The sequence below is a fragment of the Podarcis melisellensis genome (assembly GCF_964234715.1).
Source record: "Podarcis melisellensis genome assembly, chromosome: 11".
Lineage (NCBI taxonomy): Eukaryota > Metazoa > Chordata > Lepidosauria > Squamata > Lacertidae > Podarcis > Podarcis melisellensis.
In genome coordinates this window covers 27,461,507-27,477,799 of record NC_138543.1, presented here as the reverse complement: position 1 = coordinate 27,477,799, position 16,293 = coordinate 27,461,507, and the positions used below count along the sequence as shown (strand labels likewise).

At 40.5% G+C, this 16,293-nt stretch overlaps 1 protein-coding gene across 5 annotated transcripts in view; it reads right to left on the bottom strand.

The window, feature by feature from the left end:
- KIAA0825 overlaps window positions 1-16,293 on the bottom strand; it is a 189,178-nt gene that overhangs the window by 170,644 nt on the left and 2,241 nt on the right. For 4 of the 5 annotated variants that reach the window (XM_081930133.1, XM_081930132.1, XM_081930135.1 and 1 more), the window contains exons 2-3: window positions 2,679-2,791; window positions 1,747-1,886 (exon numbers count right to left, since the gene is read on the bottom strand). In XM_081930133.1, the coding sequence (XP_081786259.1) occupies window positions 1,747-1,877 (131 nt within the window). In that variant the 5' untranslated portion in view covers window positions 1,878-1,886; window positions 2,679-2,791. Of the gene's footprint in view, window positions 1-311; window positions 458-1,746; window positions 1,887-2,678; window positions 2,792-16,293 lie in introns of those variants that run through there. The other variant, XM_081930136.1, reaches the window with a different exon arrangement.

Genomic DNA, 16,293 nt, shown 5'->3' with positions numbered 1-16,293 from the left:
GCAGTAGCAACAGGTGCAGCTTCCAATTGCTTGGGAAAAGCCCAGCAGAGGAGGAGACTTACGCGGCTGTGGGGAGGTGGGGACTTTCAGTCTTGTCAACTGATTAATGGGGTAAGAGCTAATGGGGATTAGCTGCTGTGTTCATTAGGTCTCACTAATGACAGTCAACCCTGTGAATATCATGTTTTTTGCTAATAAAGAGTTAACTCCAACTCTGAATGGTGTGATTTACTGCCAACTCGCTCTTTGACACCCATGGCTCTTCAGCCGCCTACTCATCACTGCCTCTTGACCTCCCTCCTTTCACTTACTTCAGCTTCTGCCTCCAATTCTTGACCTCTCTGCCACAGACTCTCCCAGCTCACTAAGCCCTGTTACTCTTTAAGCTTTCAACACCTCCTGTTCCCAGCCTTCTTCCCTTGGGGGTTCCCCAGCCGTTTTCCCCATCATTCCTCTCCGTCCCACCAGTCTACAACAGAGAGTTTCCTGAAAATTGAAGGGTAAACCATTCTGAAAATTGCAGCTCTGTGGCAGACTAGGGGTCTCCTAACAACTCTCAGGATTATTTGGGAAGCCATGGTTGATGTGCTGATTGTATCATTTTAAACAAAGTTCAAAAATATCTAAACATTGCAGATACTATCTAACCTGGTAAAGATGCAATTTTCCCCTATTGGATCATCCTCTGAACCCATACTAATGACTGTAATATATGAAAGTGTCTTTAAAAAGTAATCAAGTATGGGTGGCCTATCAAGCACATTCAAAGGCCTTTTCAAGAAACCTTAGAGAAAGAATGGGTTCGAAATGGTGCCCCTGAAACAAATATCTTATCTTTATCAAAGAACCTTTTCATGAATTCAAGGACTACTATGGAAAATAATACCCTATGGTCCACACTCAACTTCCAGATATAATATACCATTCCAACACTAGTTCTAAATGTGATAAAAAACCAGGATGTATCTTCGTAACTTATTTAAGCCTGTCTTAGGAATCTGAAACTCAATGCACTAGTCATAGACTTTGATTTTTGGGACATTTTGTCAAAGACTTCTATTGTAGTATCTAATGTGTCTCACTTAAGCAAAGTTAATGAATTATAACTTTGTGAACTGTAAAGGCTCAACTATTGTTTGTTACCTAAACCTGGTTCCATTAAAAATAAGGTTTGAGACTAATCTACCTGATAAGTGATAACCAATTATTACAAGCCACTACAACCCTTTACAGAACAAAATGTTTCCAATAATTTGTCCTAACATCGATAGAAGGATTAGGATTAGGCACAGAGACATCACTTTGGTAAAAACCACAATGCTTCATTATAGCAAAATATATATCAGTTCAGTTCCAGTTTATTAATAGGCCACAGAACTCCAAATTTCAATAAGTATATTCACAAAATCTTCTAACTCATTTAGCAAAATAATTTCTGACTTAATATGGTGCATAGCAGTCTCAAGGCTGAATTCTTGCCAAATAGCACTGAATTTTTTTTAATTTAATGAACCATGCATTCCACGGGGCTTTCGACACTATATCCTTTAACCTTTATTCTTTTATCAGGTCTGACTCTGGTACTAGTTTCTTGATCCAGGGAAGTACATGTTTCATTTTTAGAATGAAATAAGGATAAGTATATAAGTAACTGATGGAATTTTTAAAATCAGGTTGGCAGAAAACTACCTAACAAAAGCAGTAGCAATCAGCGTAAATGCAACTGAAGTTGACCACACAGCTTACCTAGAAGCATTTTTCTTTATTTTCTCATCAATGTCACCAAGTATCTGCTGAAACTCCAGATCTCCAGGAAGTATGTTTAACAAACAATCCAAGTTGGAAGAATCAAGAGAATATTCACCTCCCCACTCCATTTCCAAATACTAAATTAGATAATAAAAATAGAAGATAATAGTAAGATTAAATATATTTGAAAATTTGATTGCAGAAATGCTAAATAATAAGAGAAATGAAGCATACTGGGATATACAAGACCATGTATAGTGAGCTCCTCCCTCAACAGTCAAAATGCAGCAGAGAGAGAGATGGGGAATCCATCATCTATGCCATGGGTAGGCAAATTAAGGCCCGGGGGCCAGATCCGGCCCAATCGCCTTCTAAATCTGGCTTGCAGACGGTCCGGGAATCAGTGCGTTTTTACATGAGTAAAATGTGTCTTTTTATTTAAAATGCATCTCTGGGTTATTTGTGGGGCACAGGAATTCGTTCATCCCCCCCACAAAAAAAATATAGTCTGACATCCCACAAGGTCTGAGGGATAGTGGACTGGCCCCCTGCTGAAAAGGTTCACTGACGCCTGACTATGCAGAGAAACCAGCTACCTCAGACTCCCTGGTGTGCTTAAGGCGAGCTCTTAAAAGCCAGCACACTAATATTGGTTTCTTACTAATTATTGCAAAATTCCCCAAGGCAAACTAGTCAATGCAATCCTGTCTGTAGCATACATTCATATCCTGTAAAGATCCAAAGGTCAGTATAGCTAATTCCCCCAAATAACCTTTTGTCTGCATACATACCTAAGATATAAATTCACACGTGTGTGTACTAGCACACAAGCAGATCTGGTAACAGAGAGCAGGGACTGTATTTTTTGTTACTGATCTCATGTAGGTCACTCTGGAATGGAGGGCCTGCATAACAAGAGTCCAACTCACCCAATGGGCAGAACCAAGGCAAAAGGGTGGCTAAAGGCTGGAGAAGCATCTGTGTCCTCCACAACGACTCACCAGAGGGCATAGGTGTCACATCAGTGTTCAGATACTATTCTCTACAGAAAACAGAACACATAAAAATTCATATTAAATAATTAGCCACCAAAAATAATTCATATTCAACATAGGCTACAAAACTGTTTTCAAATGTTTGAATTTAACAATACCGTATTGCTTCTGTAAAGTGCTCATGCTTTGGTACACTTTTTGCTGATTATAAGAAAAAGAAAACATCCCATTTGTGTGTTTTCTACAATGCGAATTACAATCTATTGTGAAAATACAAATATTGTATATGCCAATGTTAGGTTCATGCAATTTCCTTGGTTTATTATGGGAATTAAAACAGAATTTCAGAGCATGTCATTTTAATAAAGTAATCAGTAAATATTAACCAACATATTCCCCAGAATCTGCATTCATCCATTTAAATGTTTTTTTCAAGCAAGGTACAAATCTAAGGGAAAGATTCAGGTCACTGTTTCAACACTTTTTTAAAAGTAGGGATATATACTCAATTCTAAAAGTTCATACTGTATTTTTCGCCCTATAGGACGCACCGTCCCATAAGGAGCACTTAGTTTTTTTGGGGGGGGGGAAATAATTTCTCCCCCAGGCGCGGGGCTGGGGCGGGGGAAGCCCGAGCTTCTCCCGACCCCAGCCCCCAGAACAGGCAACTCTCCGCAAGCCGTGGGAGCCTGGCGCCGGGCTCCCGCGCCTTGCGGAGAGCTGTGTGAAGCCTGGAGAGCGAGACCGACTCCTCTCGCTCTCCAGGCTTCAGTGAAAGCTTGCGTTCGCCCCATAGGACACACACATGTTTCCACTTCATTTTTGGAGGGGAAAAAGTGTGTCCTATGGTGCGAAAAATCCGGTACTTGATGGGACAAGCATTTATTTTATATTTAGCAACAGGAAGCAAAGTACAAAAAGTAATGTCAGAATCAGCTCATGCTCTGGCACAATCATCCAAAGGAGACCTAATAAGATGTATCAATTTACATTTACACCCTGTTGCCATCTGCAGGTTCACGTCAGCTTCCAATATTTTAAAAATGGCAAGAGATAAGAAGTGGCAAGAAGTAACAAAGGAGGCTAAATTAGGATAGATGCAGATTTGTAAAACTATCTGCTCTTTTTTAAGCACAGGACAGCTCTGTGACTGGATATAAGAAACTGAATCAAAATAAGGTATTATGGCTTTGTCCACAATCCCAGGAATGTTAAAAGAAAGGCTTGGCAGGTTATAATTCAGTGAAGTGCAGTGAACATAGAACAATAGGTACCAAATTAGCATGCCCATTAAAACTCTGAGGATCTTTAGAAGTTATTATTTTAGGCTGGAGATGACAGCATTCTCAGAGTGTTGACCAGTGGTATGGTAGAGGCATCACTGCCAACAGTACACTCACATTTTGTAGATTCCTGGAATGCTTCAAAATCTGTTTTATTAGAAACAATGAGACAATATACTTGAGCATATGCACCAAAGGCAATGTTATCTATCATATCACCTTCAACTATTTTAAAAGCTACTGTTTGTCTAGCCAGATTTATTAATAATGTCTTCAACATACCACTTTACTGGCAAGTATGATCATACTAAACTATGGCTGCCAGTTCCTGACCACAGTATGAAGCTCTGTCATCTATCAACTAATCCCTGATATTATATCTGAAATTGTACAGTGGTACCTCGGGTTACATACGCTTCAGGTTACATATGCTTCAGTTTACAGACTCCGCTAACCCAGAAATAATACCTCGGGTTAAGAACTTTGCTTCAGGATGAGAACAGAAATCACGTGACGGCGGTGCGGCAGCAGTGGGAGTCCTCATTAGCTAAAGTGGTGCTTTAGGTTAAGAACAGTTTCAGGTTAAGAACGGACCTCTGGAACGAATTAAGTACGTAACCAGAGGTACCACTGTATTTTTTAGAAAAAGTGTCCCCTTATGTTATATTCTGCTGCACTAAGTTTTCAGTGTTGAAATCATTCTTTATTAACATCTCTGAAACCAAACAGAAAGAAAGGTTGAAGAAGAGATCCTTGCACTCCTCCTATTATTGTATAGGCCCATGTCTCAGACAACTATGTGGCACCTGTAAACACCCATCCACAGATTGAAGCAGCTGAGTGGGAACATATGGGGTAAGACGATTCTTTATCGTTATCAAGCCCTCATTGCCTCAAATGGCACCCTCCTGTAACTTTTTCAATGAAACAATTAACTACTTTGTACATTATAATCATAAAGTATCATATTTAAATTTTATTCATATTTATGAACAATTCCTTAAAATCTTCTGCATGGGAATAATTTTAAGAGATGAAGGATGCCATTCAGTGCTGGGCCAACAGGATTCTGCTGATGCAATGTGACTTCTGTTTCCTTCTCTCCCCTGTGCTCCCAGAATCTGCTACAGAGGGTCTCCCATACTTCTGAAGCTGATTTTGAGAGTGTGTGGAGCTGGAGGGTACAAGAGAGGAAAAGGAAGACATACACACATACAAGTCCTTTGAGCCAATAGAGCTGCAGCAGTGAAAATGGCCCAAAGTTTCTGCATGCACTTCAGAACTCCTGAGCCATTCCTCCCCACTTCCTGCTATAGACCTTTGTATCTCCTCCATCCACAAACTGCTATAGAAAAACTTGGGAGACTCTGGGGCAGCCTGTGATGCAGCACAGGGAGCTACAGCTACAACAGAGAATCCATAGAACCCCAGTGCACATGCATAAGCAGCTGCATGCATTCAGAGGCCTCTTTAGGCCTCTTTAGTTTCTGTCTCGTATTTCTTCTTTGGTCCTTTACTATTGAACACGATATCATAATATTCAGATTCATGAATTTTTGTATTCCAAATTCCTCACAGAATACATAAGCAGAAAAAGAAACTATCATAATTTCCTTCCCTATGTAATCATCAGTTTCACTTCCTTTGACATTTCTGCTACTAGTTATGTTATAGAGAAGGAACATGGACTACGGGTTTATATCAACTCGCAACTACTGAAATTGACTTTTTAAAACAAAGAGTACATCTCCTAGTGTTTGAGAACCCAACTGTAATTCAGTTGTACTGTGTTCACTGCTTAATGTGTCTGAATAAATCTAACATTTAAAATCTATCAACTTAGGCATCATGATCTTAGCCACAAATAATAGAGAGTGTCAGTGTCAATTCTGCTCTCTCACACTCACTTCCCTTCACTCCATCTGATTTTAATAATCCTTGTCAAGGCACAAACTGTCCAAATTACCTTCTTGACACAGAAGCTTTCATGGAGGAGACAGAATCTCAACTTTCATTTAGTAAGTACAAAAGAAAGCTGTCCAGCTGGACAAATATTATTTCCAGTCTTGACAAATTCAACAGTAAATCATGTATTTTAATTTTAAACCAAGGCTGCCAGGAGTTTGATATAAACTGCTTGTTTAATGTAGATTCATGGGATTAGTAGGTAAACAACTGGGACTGTATTTTTAAAAGTAAGACCAAATAAAATGAGTTGCACAGAAGAAAACTACAGAATGAAAGAAACATCATATATAAAAAATTATAAGAAAGGGGAAGATCAGAAATAATTTCAGAAACTTATGTTTTCAGGAGAGAAACCATAAAATATTTTACAAACTCTATACTTTACTCAATCCTAATACCTGCCTCACCAATAGTGCTGAGGGATGATGTGATAGCATTGTGCCCCCTCCCCAAATGACACACATCATTGCTAGCAAATGCATAATATGGAGAGGCAGAATGGAAGAGATTATTTGTGGGAACTGAATTGTTCTCTAATTGAAATCCACAGTATTACTAACTCTTGAAAAACAAAGTTCTGGTATCTAGGTGCAACCTGGGGTGCAAAGAAGCAGAGTCTCAGCCACCTGAGGGTAGAGCTTACAGAAAACGCTCTCTCTGTGTACAGCTACAGCAGAGGTCAGCAAACTTTTGAGCAGGGGGCCGGTCCACTGTTCCTCAGACCTTGTGGGGGGCCGAACTACATTTTTGGGGGGCAGGCGGGAAATGAACTAATTCCTATGCCCCACAAATAACCCAGAGATGCATTTTAAATAAAAGCACACATTCTACTCATGTAAAAACACTGGACAGGCCACATAATTAACTCAGAGATACATTTTAAATAGAAGAACACGTTATATGTACTCATGTAAAAACACACTGATTCCTGGACTGTCTGCGGGCCGGATTTAGAAGGCGATTGGGCCGGATCTGGCCCCCAGGCCTTAGTTTGCCTACCCATGAGCTACAGCATATGCTTTCAAGTCCTTTACCACCAAGTAATACAAGCCACACATGATGCCAGCTGCCACAGCTCAATCACAAAATCTAGAGTACAAAACAAAACAATGTTTTGGCTCACACCATGCATGCAGATATGATTGTGGGTCTTCCCTTGCTCATGGAGGATGTACAGCACCACTGCCTTCAAGGAGGTGAAAATTCTTTATTTTATTTTTTAGGACAACACGACTATTTCCAATATTTCTGGTTCTGCTATTTGTTAAAGTTTTCCTTCACCACTTAATTTGCTAAGCAACTAATGAGATCACAAAACTGACCAGAAGGCTGCTGTATCTGAATGGGAGACAACCTAAGAATCTGATTTATATTACTTTCCAGTGTCACACCATATAACAAACAATATTCCGACAGAGACATAGTATAGAAAGTTATATTCAGAAAGTATATCTGAATTTTTTAAGAGCAATTCTCTACAACAGGGGTTCTCATTTCCTCCCACTTGGGAAGGTGGAAAACAGTCACAAAACTGATAAGCCTCAGTCAAAAGGTACAGGGGTGGATCCAATGACAAATGGTGGCAGGTAAAGGGAGAATTTGGCATAATTAGTTAGTAATTACCAGCATCATTTTGTATTGCTATCTAATCCCATTTTGGAAATTTCAAAATTATTTGCCATGGTGATTTTCTTGGGGCAAGGAGCTCCACCATTTAACTTACTTCAAGTTAACTACAAAAGCTATATTTGGGACTAACTGAAATTTTCATGTAACCCAGACACTGAAGTAGTAGTCTAACCTGGAAGTTAACCAGAGCAGGGATAACCATGGCTAGGCACCCTCTGTCCAGGAGTGGTTATAACTGCCTTGGCAAGTGGAAGATGCTGCATGCCTTGGCTGCCACAACCTCTCATTTCAAATCTGGATCTACCAGCACTCAGATGAATAAAAGAAGAACTGAATGCTGGTGTCATCAGTGTACTGCTGCTACTTTCGATAGCTACATCCAAAATTTCCTGTACATGATGAGCAGCATGAGAGACAATACTGAATCCTGAGTGACCTCCAAAACACAAATCCCACCTTCTGGAGTTGGTCCACCAGGCAGGACCAGAACCACAGAGGTACAGCATACCAGCCCCCAGCCAGCCTATCCAGATTCTATAGTAAATGGAACTGAAAGCCACAAAGAAATCCAGAATTAACAGGGCCACACTCCACTTCACCCAGTAGGGGTTATCCATCAGCGTAACCAAGAATGCTTCAGTAACAAAACCAGGTCTGAAGCCAGATTTAAATACACCCAGATACTAAAAGGATTTCATTTCCAAAGCTCTTATTAGCCCGAGACCTAGATATCTCAAGGATTGCCTCCTCTTAAATGAATCTTCTGTTCTGTTCAGAGGCCGCCATGATTTGAGACCCCCTCACTATCTGAGGTGAGGAAGCTGAGTCATGGGACATTACACCCAGGCCAAATAACTCAAGGATCTTGTTTGGCAAAACTGCCCCTTGCCTTCTGGTGATCCATTAAAATGTTCTTATTTTGGAAGGCATTTGAGGTAGGCTTTTTAGAATGATCCTGATTCTGTGAAGCTGCAGTGGTTTTTCATCATTTTGCCTTCTTTTCTGATTTTGGGTTTTGTGATCTTACTAAATGTTTCATTCATAGATAGATAGATACAGTAGATTTTTTTGAGTTTTGTACTTTAGGTATCTTTTGAGTTTTATCCCATTAGCTGACTTGAGTGCTTTTGGGAAAGCAGAATGGCAAGACAGAAATATTTTAATCAAATTAAACTGTATTTGATTAAAATATTTCTGTCTTGCCATTCTGCTTTCCCAAAAGCACTCAAGTCAGCTAATGGGATAAAACTCAAAAGATACCTAAAGTACAAAACTCAAAAAAATCTACTGTATCTATCTATCTATGAATGAAACATTTAGTAAGATCACAAAACCCAAAATCAGAAAAGAAGGCAAAATGATGAAAAACCACTGCAGCTTCACAGAATCAGGATCATTCTAAAAAGCCTACCTCAAATGCCTTCCAAAATAAGAAATAAACAACATTTCCATAAAACAAATGCAAAAGAATTGCAAGTGCAATTGGTTGGCAAATAAAATGTGTCAAATAACAAATGTTAAGCACTTATGCATGTGTTGTGTTATTATATAATGGGGCTTATATTTAAAATAATGAACATTTAAAATCTTAATTGCCTCGAATAGAAGGAAATTAAATATAGGAATCTGTTTCTGTGCTTGGTAGGGGCAGACACACAAACAAAGCATTGGCAATTTAGCTGGAAGCACCCCACCCTAAAATAGAGTTTCTAGATTTTTAGTTCGAGGCTCAGAATAAGCTATTGAAGAAGCTATTTATGTGTTTTAGATGTGCCATTCAGTTATTTTTCCATTAAGAATTTAGCAAAAGAAATGTGAAAGCCTAAGTGAAAATGACATTAAGGTTGTGACACCAATAACAAAAGCCAAGATATATAAAGTTAAGCTGACAGTCAACCTTAAATCATGCTATTGTGCTTATTCTTTTTAAAAAACAACAATATGAGTTAATGACAAGATGTCAGACTTTGAATTGCCTGAAGTTTGTCATTTGGTGTCTGTGTCACAACCTTAATGTTATTTAAATGTAGTTTTTAGTATCTATTATTTAAAAGGTCTATTTTAAGACAGCAAAAAGCTTTGATAGAGGAAACCTCAAAGTACACCGCGTTACTGGTATGCCATTTCATTAGAAGTAGTGCATAAAACATACATTGTTGACAAATCTAATTCATTAAAGGTGAGATAGATGCACTTTAAAACGACTGGCTGGCATCATTATCTACGGTTCCCTTATAAATTATTACTCTTTTCCTTTTGACTGAACTTGTCACTATTTACCTTTCAGAGTATGAATCTTGTGCATCAGACTTGTTTAGAGAAGTTGGAAGTCAAATAAGCTACTTTCTTTAAGCAGAAGCAAACATTTTAAACAATTTCCAAAGATGTGGCCATATTTGTCTGTTGCAGCAAAATCAACAAAGCATCTTATGGCATCTTAAAGACTATGATTGAGCACTATAGTCCACTTCAACAGATGCTTGAAGTACTATGCTGGATTTGTCTACTCTGGATAAATTACCATATTACAGGACCTAATAATATCATGCACATTCATTTATCTTATCATCTTCCAATGTGATATATGTGATTTGCCAACAATGTCCCATTACATTCTACATAGTACAAACCACCCAGTCTCTACATGAAAGGACCAATGGACAAAAATCTCATTAGCTGACCTTAAAGTGGCCATACTTGAACATCAAAACAGAGACCGCAAAGTGAAACTACTGAATTTAATTCCTCAAGAGTCTTGATTGCTATTACCATCACAGAAAAAGGTCCTTCCTCTAGTGGCTGTTTATTGTACCTACAGAGGTTGCAGTACAACTAGAAGGGCCTCACCACCTGATTGTCATGCTATCCAAAGCAGTGGTGGGGAATCAATATTGGCCTGCCAGGCATTCCAATTTGGTCCATGAGGCCAGTTTCTCAAAACCATACCCACCTATCAGTCACCTGACATCACTCCAATGGGTTTGCATTGAAGCCCCTGCCAAACCCATGCCTCCCCACTCAGGGACGCGGACTTATAAAAAATATTGGGGGGGGGCCCGGGAAAGCTCATGAATAATAAATAAGCTCATGAATATGCAAATAAAGTGGCGCCGCCTCCTCGTGAGCGAATAGGGGAGAGCGTGCTGCGCCTATTAATCAGCTCCAAAGGAAATTGGGTGGAGCTTTTGCTCGGGAGGGAGGGCAGGAGGCATGCAGCCCGCCCCTCCCTGTGCATTTTGGGCTGGGGGAGGGGCGGCGATGGCGCTCTGCTGGAGGGGCGCCGGAGATTATTGGGGGGGCGGAGCCCCCCAAACGAATTTTTGAGGGAGCTCGGGCCCCCTCAAGCCCCATGGAGTCGGCGCCTATGTCCCCACTTCATTTTAGTAGTGAATTGCTGCCTGTGAGGTGCTTTGCAGTCTCAACTTTGGAGCTTCCAAGTGCCAGATCATTGTGATTTCAAGTAATTGACAATGGGAGCAGACCCCACATGTCAAATTTGGCCAACAAGACCAATCTGGTCTGTAAAGCCATAAACTTCCTCATCTCTGCTGTAGGGTAACAGGAAGAAAGGCATTACTTTGGCTATCCTAGTCCCAAGTTGTTATAGGTCAATGCAAAAACTTTACTGGCAACTGGTACAACTCCTGTAAGAGCAGTACAATGTTACATGAGAGGTTGTCCCTACTGGCTGCATTTTACAATAGATACAGCTTCGAAACCAACCTTAAGGGTAGTCCCAAATAGAGCATATTACAATTCTCCAGTCTTGAGGTTACCAATGTATGGGTCACAGTGATGAAGTTATCTTTGCCCAGGAACAGGTGTAGTTGGCATACCAGCTGGATTGGGTAGAAGGAACTCCTCACTACAAAGATTACTTGAGTCTCCAATATCAGTGATCAACGTAAGAGCACCCCATAACTATGGTCAGTATTACTATGCTAGGAACATCAGCATGGTCTAGTACTTACAGTGTCTACTAGGACTGGGCACACCCAGCAAATGCCATGAAGCCTACTGGGTAACCTGGGGCCAAGTACAGTGGTACCTCGGGTTACAGACACTTCAGGTTACAGACGCTTCAGGATACAGACTCTGCTAACCCAGAAATAGTACCTCAGGTTAAGAACTTTGCTTCAGGATGAGAACTTTGCGTCAGGATGCATAGCGGCGGCGCAGTGGCAGCGGGAGGCCCCATTAGCTAAAGTGGTACCCCAGGTTAAGAACAGTTTCAGGTTAAGAATGGACCTCCAGAACGAATTAAGTTCTTAACCCGAGGTACCACTGTACTAGCTCTCTGCCTAACCTATAAGAAAGGATTCTGAGAATAAAATGAGGAGAACTGTTACACAACCTTTTGGAAACTCAGGATGTAAAATAGTGAATACATCAATTACTTGTCCTCTGCAATATGGTTCTTATAATTTGCCATACTGAGTATTCCCAGCTACACAGCTGAGCCTCATCAAATATAACTACAGCAAACAAAACTCAAACAAAAAATGAACTGGCATAGCTCAGTCTTCCTAGGCATAGAGCCAGACCAGATGAAAAGAGATAGAAAAGATGGATCAATGCTGTGTAACTTAACCGCATTCATCACATACCCTAGCAGAGTACCAGGTAGCCATCCAACTGATCTCCTGTACCAAATAACAAAGTAGAATCACAGACCATCCACATATATTTTTCATGCAAGGTAAAAGCACTTGAGAAGGCAAAATTTCCATGAGAAAATTGAGCAAAAATAAAAAGTTTTAGTTATTTGTTTAAAATACATAGCTTGCTTTTCATTACTAAAAAGGCATTCCAGAGCATGTTGCAACATTAAGAAGCCCCACTTCTCCTGTACTTATCTTCCCTTCAAAGGCTGTTTTGCATTTAAAAAGCTGAAAAAAGAAGAGAGAGAATGTGAAAAAGCATATAACATGTAGTTCTGCCTTTACACTGTCTGAAGTAGAGAACTAACTATAGAAGGCACTAATAAGACTGCAATCATATTCAAACTGGAATAAGCCCTATTGAACTTAAAGGGACTTAGGGACCAATCATATCTCCCATCTGGTAGTGGCTGGGTGGAACAGAGCTCATGATGGAAGGTGAACAGTTTCATCCCAGGTTTTGCTGGCACAACAGAGAAGCCCTGATTGAGCCCACTGTCAGTAGGTGAACCAGTTTAGGATCCACTGGCTCCTTGGACAGCTCAGTTCCACTTCTTCCTCATCTCATAAACACCCTGATAGCATTTTTGGCACACACAAAGGAAACCTTTATAGTGGCACAAATCCCCTGCTGGTGGAGCACAATGGATCCAGGCAGAGCCACCAAATTCTCTCCAACACAGGGGTTTGGATGGCTCTGTTATTTTAAATTGACATGTATGTGCATGTGCCATGCAAGTGAGGAGCAAGCACATACTTCTATGAGCATATTCTATGTGGACCACATACCCCAATACTTTGAGCACACTTGTTCTAAGTAAAACAATCCAGAATTCCTCCTATTACGCTAACTGAAACAGTATCTTCATAGACTGTAAGCCATAGACGAGGGCCTATAATTTTCTATTATTATACAGTGCCTAGTGTGATCCTATTGGAAGGTCTGACTGGTGTTGGACTGAATGAACTGAAACAAAGCTGTAAATAAGACTGATACTTATTTTGGGTCATAATACCTGGAACTATTTTAAGGATACAAAGACTAAATACTATTATTATCAACCTTATTGTAAGCATCCAATTAACTGATTAGCAATAGGAAATTTTATAAGAACAGTACACTAGTGCAGCAAAGCCACAATTCATATGGTGGGATTGGACAAGTTACTATCATTTAATATTAATAGCCTCTCTTGCAGGGATACTGTGGGGCTGAAGAGGATAAATATTAGAAAGCACTTAACATAGAAAGCTCGCTGTATTAATGTATCAACAGGGATGCTACAAAATCATATATAAGAACATTGTAAAGCTATTTTAGTTAATTACTTTTCAACGAAAGGGATTAGAACAGTAAGTAGGTCAAAAGAGAGTACAAGATTACAAGTATAAAGCATTGCCTTGAGATAAGGAGTAAGGTATTAGAGTAACATTCTCAAGCGGTCAGGAATTTAGGACATATTTTCTTTTTCACCTAAGTACTAAAGAAGACTAATTTTCAATAATATGCTGACATTATAGTTCATGCAACATTTTAATAAAAAAATAGTTTTGCTTATGATGATCTGCTCTCTTACTTCATGCTAGATGGTGCTTAATTGTGTTCTAGTAGGTAGCAAAAGTTCCTAGCCCAAAAGGTATACCCACAAGGTATCTTAAGTTTTATCTTGGATTTATATCACTTAAGTACAGAAGGAAAAGTAGAGATAAGGGATTGCTGAGGGACAATGCGGAGTGGGGGATGTTCTATGAGGTATAGAAAGAAAAAAAGGAATGGTTCTGTAGAGAGATGTATGATGTAGGGCAGGGGTCTGCAACCTTTAAGACAAAAAGAGCCATTTGGACCCGTTTCTGAAGGGGAAAAAAACTGGGAGCCGCAAAACTCGTCATTATAAAAATAACTTTTTTGTCACTTTATATTATTATTTCTTTGTTTGACCCCTCAGAATTACTCCTCCTCATAGAAATAAATGTTAAATTAACAAGTTACCTTTTTTTGTGTGTGTGTTCTTCACTCCCCTTCAAAACAGTGACCAGCGTACATGCCCCTTACAATGTAGTGGGCGGGCGGCAAGGTGACGTCGGGACGGCGTGTGACTAACGCACGCACCGCCCCCATGCGACGTCACAGCCAGTACAGTGCCCGCCACAGTGGGGAGTGTCGGGGCGCACAATGCGCCTCCTCCCCTCGCTAGTATCCGCCCCGGAGCCGCGGCAAAGGTGTAAAAGAGCCACATGCGGCTCCGGAGCCGTGGGTTGCAGACCCTTGATGTAGGGAAAGACAAAAGGAGTGGGGATTTGAAATATATAGTTATAGTACTATAAAGAGAAAAGAGAACACTTTAGGAAAAAAAAAGCCTGGCAGGCTACGTTATGGGATGCTGCAGAGCACTATCTCCTCCAATGCTATTTAATATCTACATGAAGTCGCTGGGAGTGGTCATTGGGAGTTTTGGGGCCAGGTGCCATCAGTATATTGATAACACTTGACTCTATTTCTCCATAACATCACAATCAGGAGGTGCTGTGCAGTCCCAGGGCCATTGCTTGCATGCAGTGGTGAGATGGATGAGGTAAAGCACGCTGAGCTTGAATCCTGGCAAGATGGAGACAATGTAGGTAACTAGTTCCCTTGTCCAAGAAATTGGTCAATTGCCCATCCTGGATGGCGTTGCACTCCTTGAAGAAACACATTTGCAGTTTAGGGGATGCAGCTCTATCACTGGAGGCTCAGGTAGCCTCAGTGGCTAGAATTGCCTTTCACTAGTTGCAATTGGTTTGACAGCTATGGCTACTGCTGTACCAGGAAAGCCTGGCCACAGTATTTCATGCATTGGTTATTTCAAGACTGGATTACTGCAATGCACTCCTATGTGGAGCTTCCCTTGCACTTGATCCAGAGGCTGCAGTTAGTGCAGAATGGTGCAGCATGATAGCTGACAAAAGTGAGGCCTTGTCAGCATATAACACCTGTGCTCAGAGATCTGCGCTGGTTGCTGATTTGCTACCTGGCCGAGTTCAGGGTGTTACTATTATTATTTAAAGCCCTTAACAACTTGGGACCAGTTAACCTACTCAGCTGCTTCGATCATCAGAACAGATACTGTTACAGGTGCTACATAATATCTGTTCTACATCTGCAAGAACTTGATCTTTTATTGTGGCATCACCAAAACTTTAGAACTCCCTGCCTAGTGAGATCAAGCAGGCACCCTATGTATTCCTTTTGATGCCTGCTAAAATCATTTTTATTTAGACAAGCCTACTAGTTGTAGACTAGTAGTAGGAACTAGTTGTAGTTGTAGACTAGTAGTAGGGACACAGGTGGCGCTGTGGGTTAAACCACAGAGCCTAGGACTTGCTGATCAGAAGGTCGGCGGTTTGAATCCCCGTGACGGGGTGAGCTCCCGTTGCTTGGTCCCTGCTCCTGCCAACCTAGCAGTTTGAAAGCACGTCAAAGTGCAAGTAGATAAACACATACCGCTCCGGCGAGAAGGTAAACGGCGTTTCCGTGTGCTGCTCTGGTTCGCCAGAAGTGGCTTAGTCATGCTGGCCACATGACCCGGAAGCTGTACGCCGGCTCCCTCAGCCAATAAAGCGCGATGAGCACCGCAACCCCAGAGTCGGTCACGACTGGACCTAATGGTCAGGGGTCCCTATACCTTGTTGTTTAGTAAGTTGATGCAAGTTTTAATCTGTTTCCAGTCTATTATTTCAACTTTTTGAAAGTTTTAAATTATACTGTAGTTATTTTTTCTTATTGATGATTTTATTGTTTTATCCTTCTTATAAACTGCTTTGAGTTGTTGCTTACAATCAAGTGTTTATAAATTTTATGAAATAATAATAAAGAAAAAACTGTGTTTTAAGCTAAAATGCCTTTTTTGCCATGTAGAACATATTGTTTACACACCATCGCAATCTCCAAGCAGTGAGAGACCACAAAAACTCCAGGGGTTCATGCACTCACCCAAGTTCAGTTTCTTGGAATGATGGTTAGAAGAGACC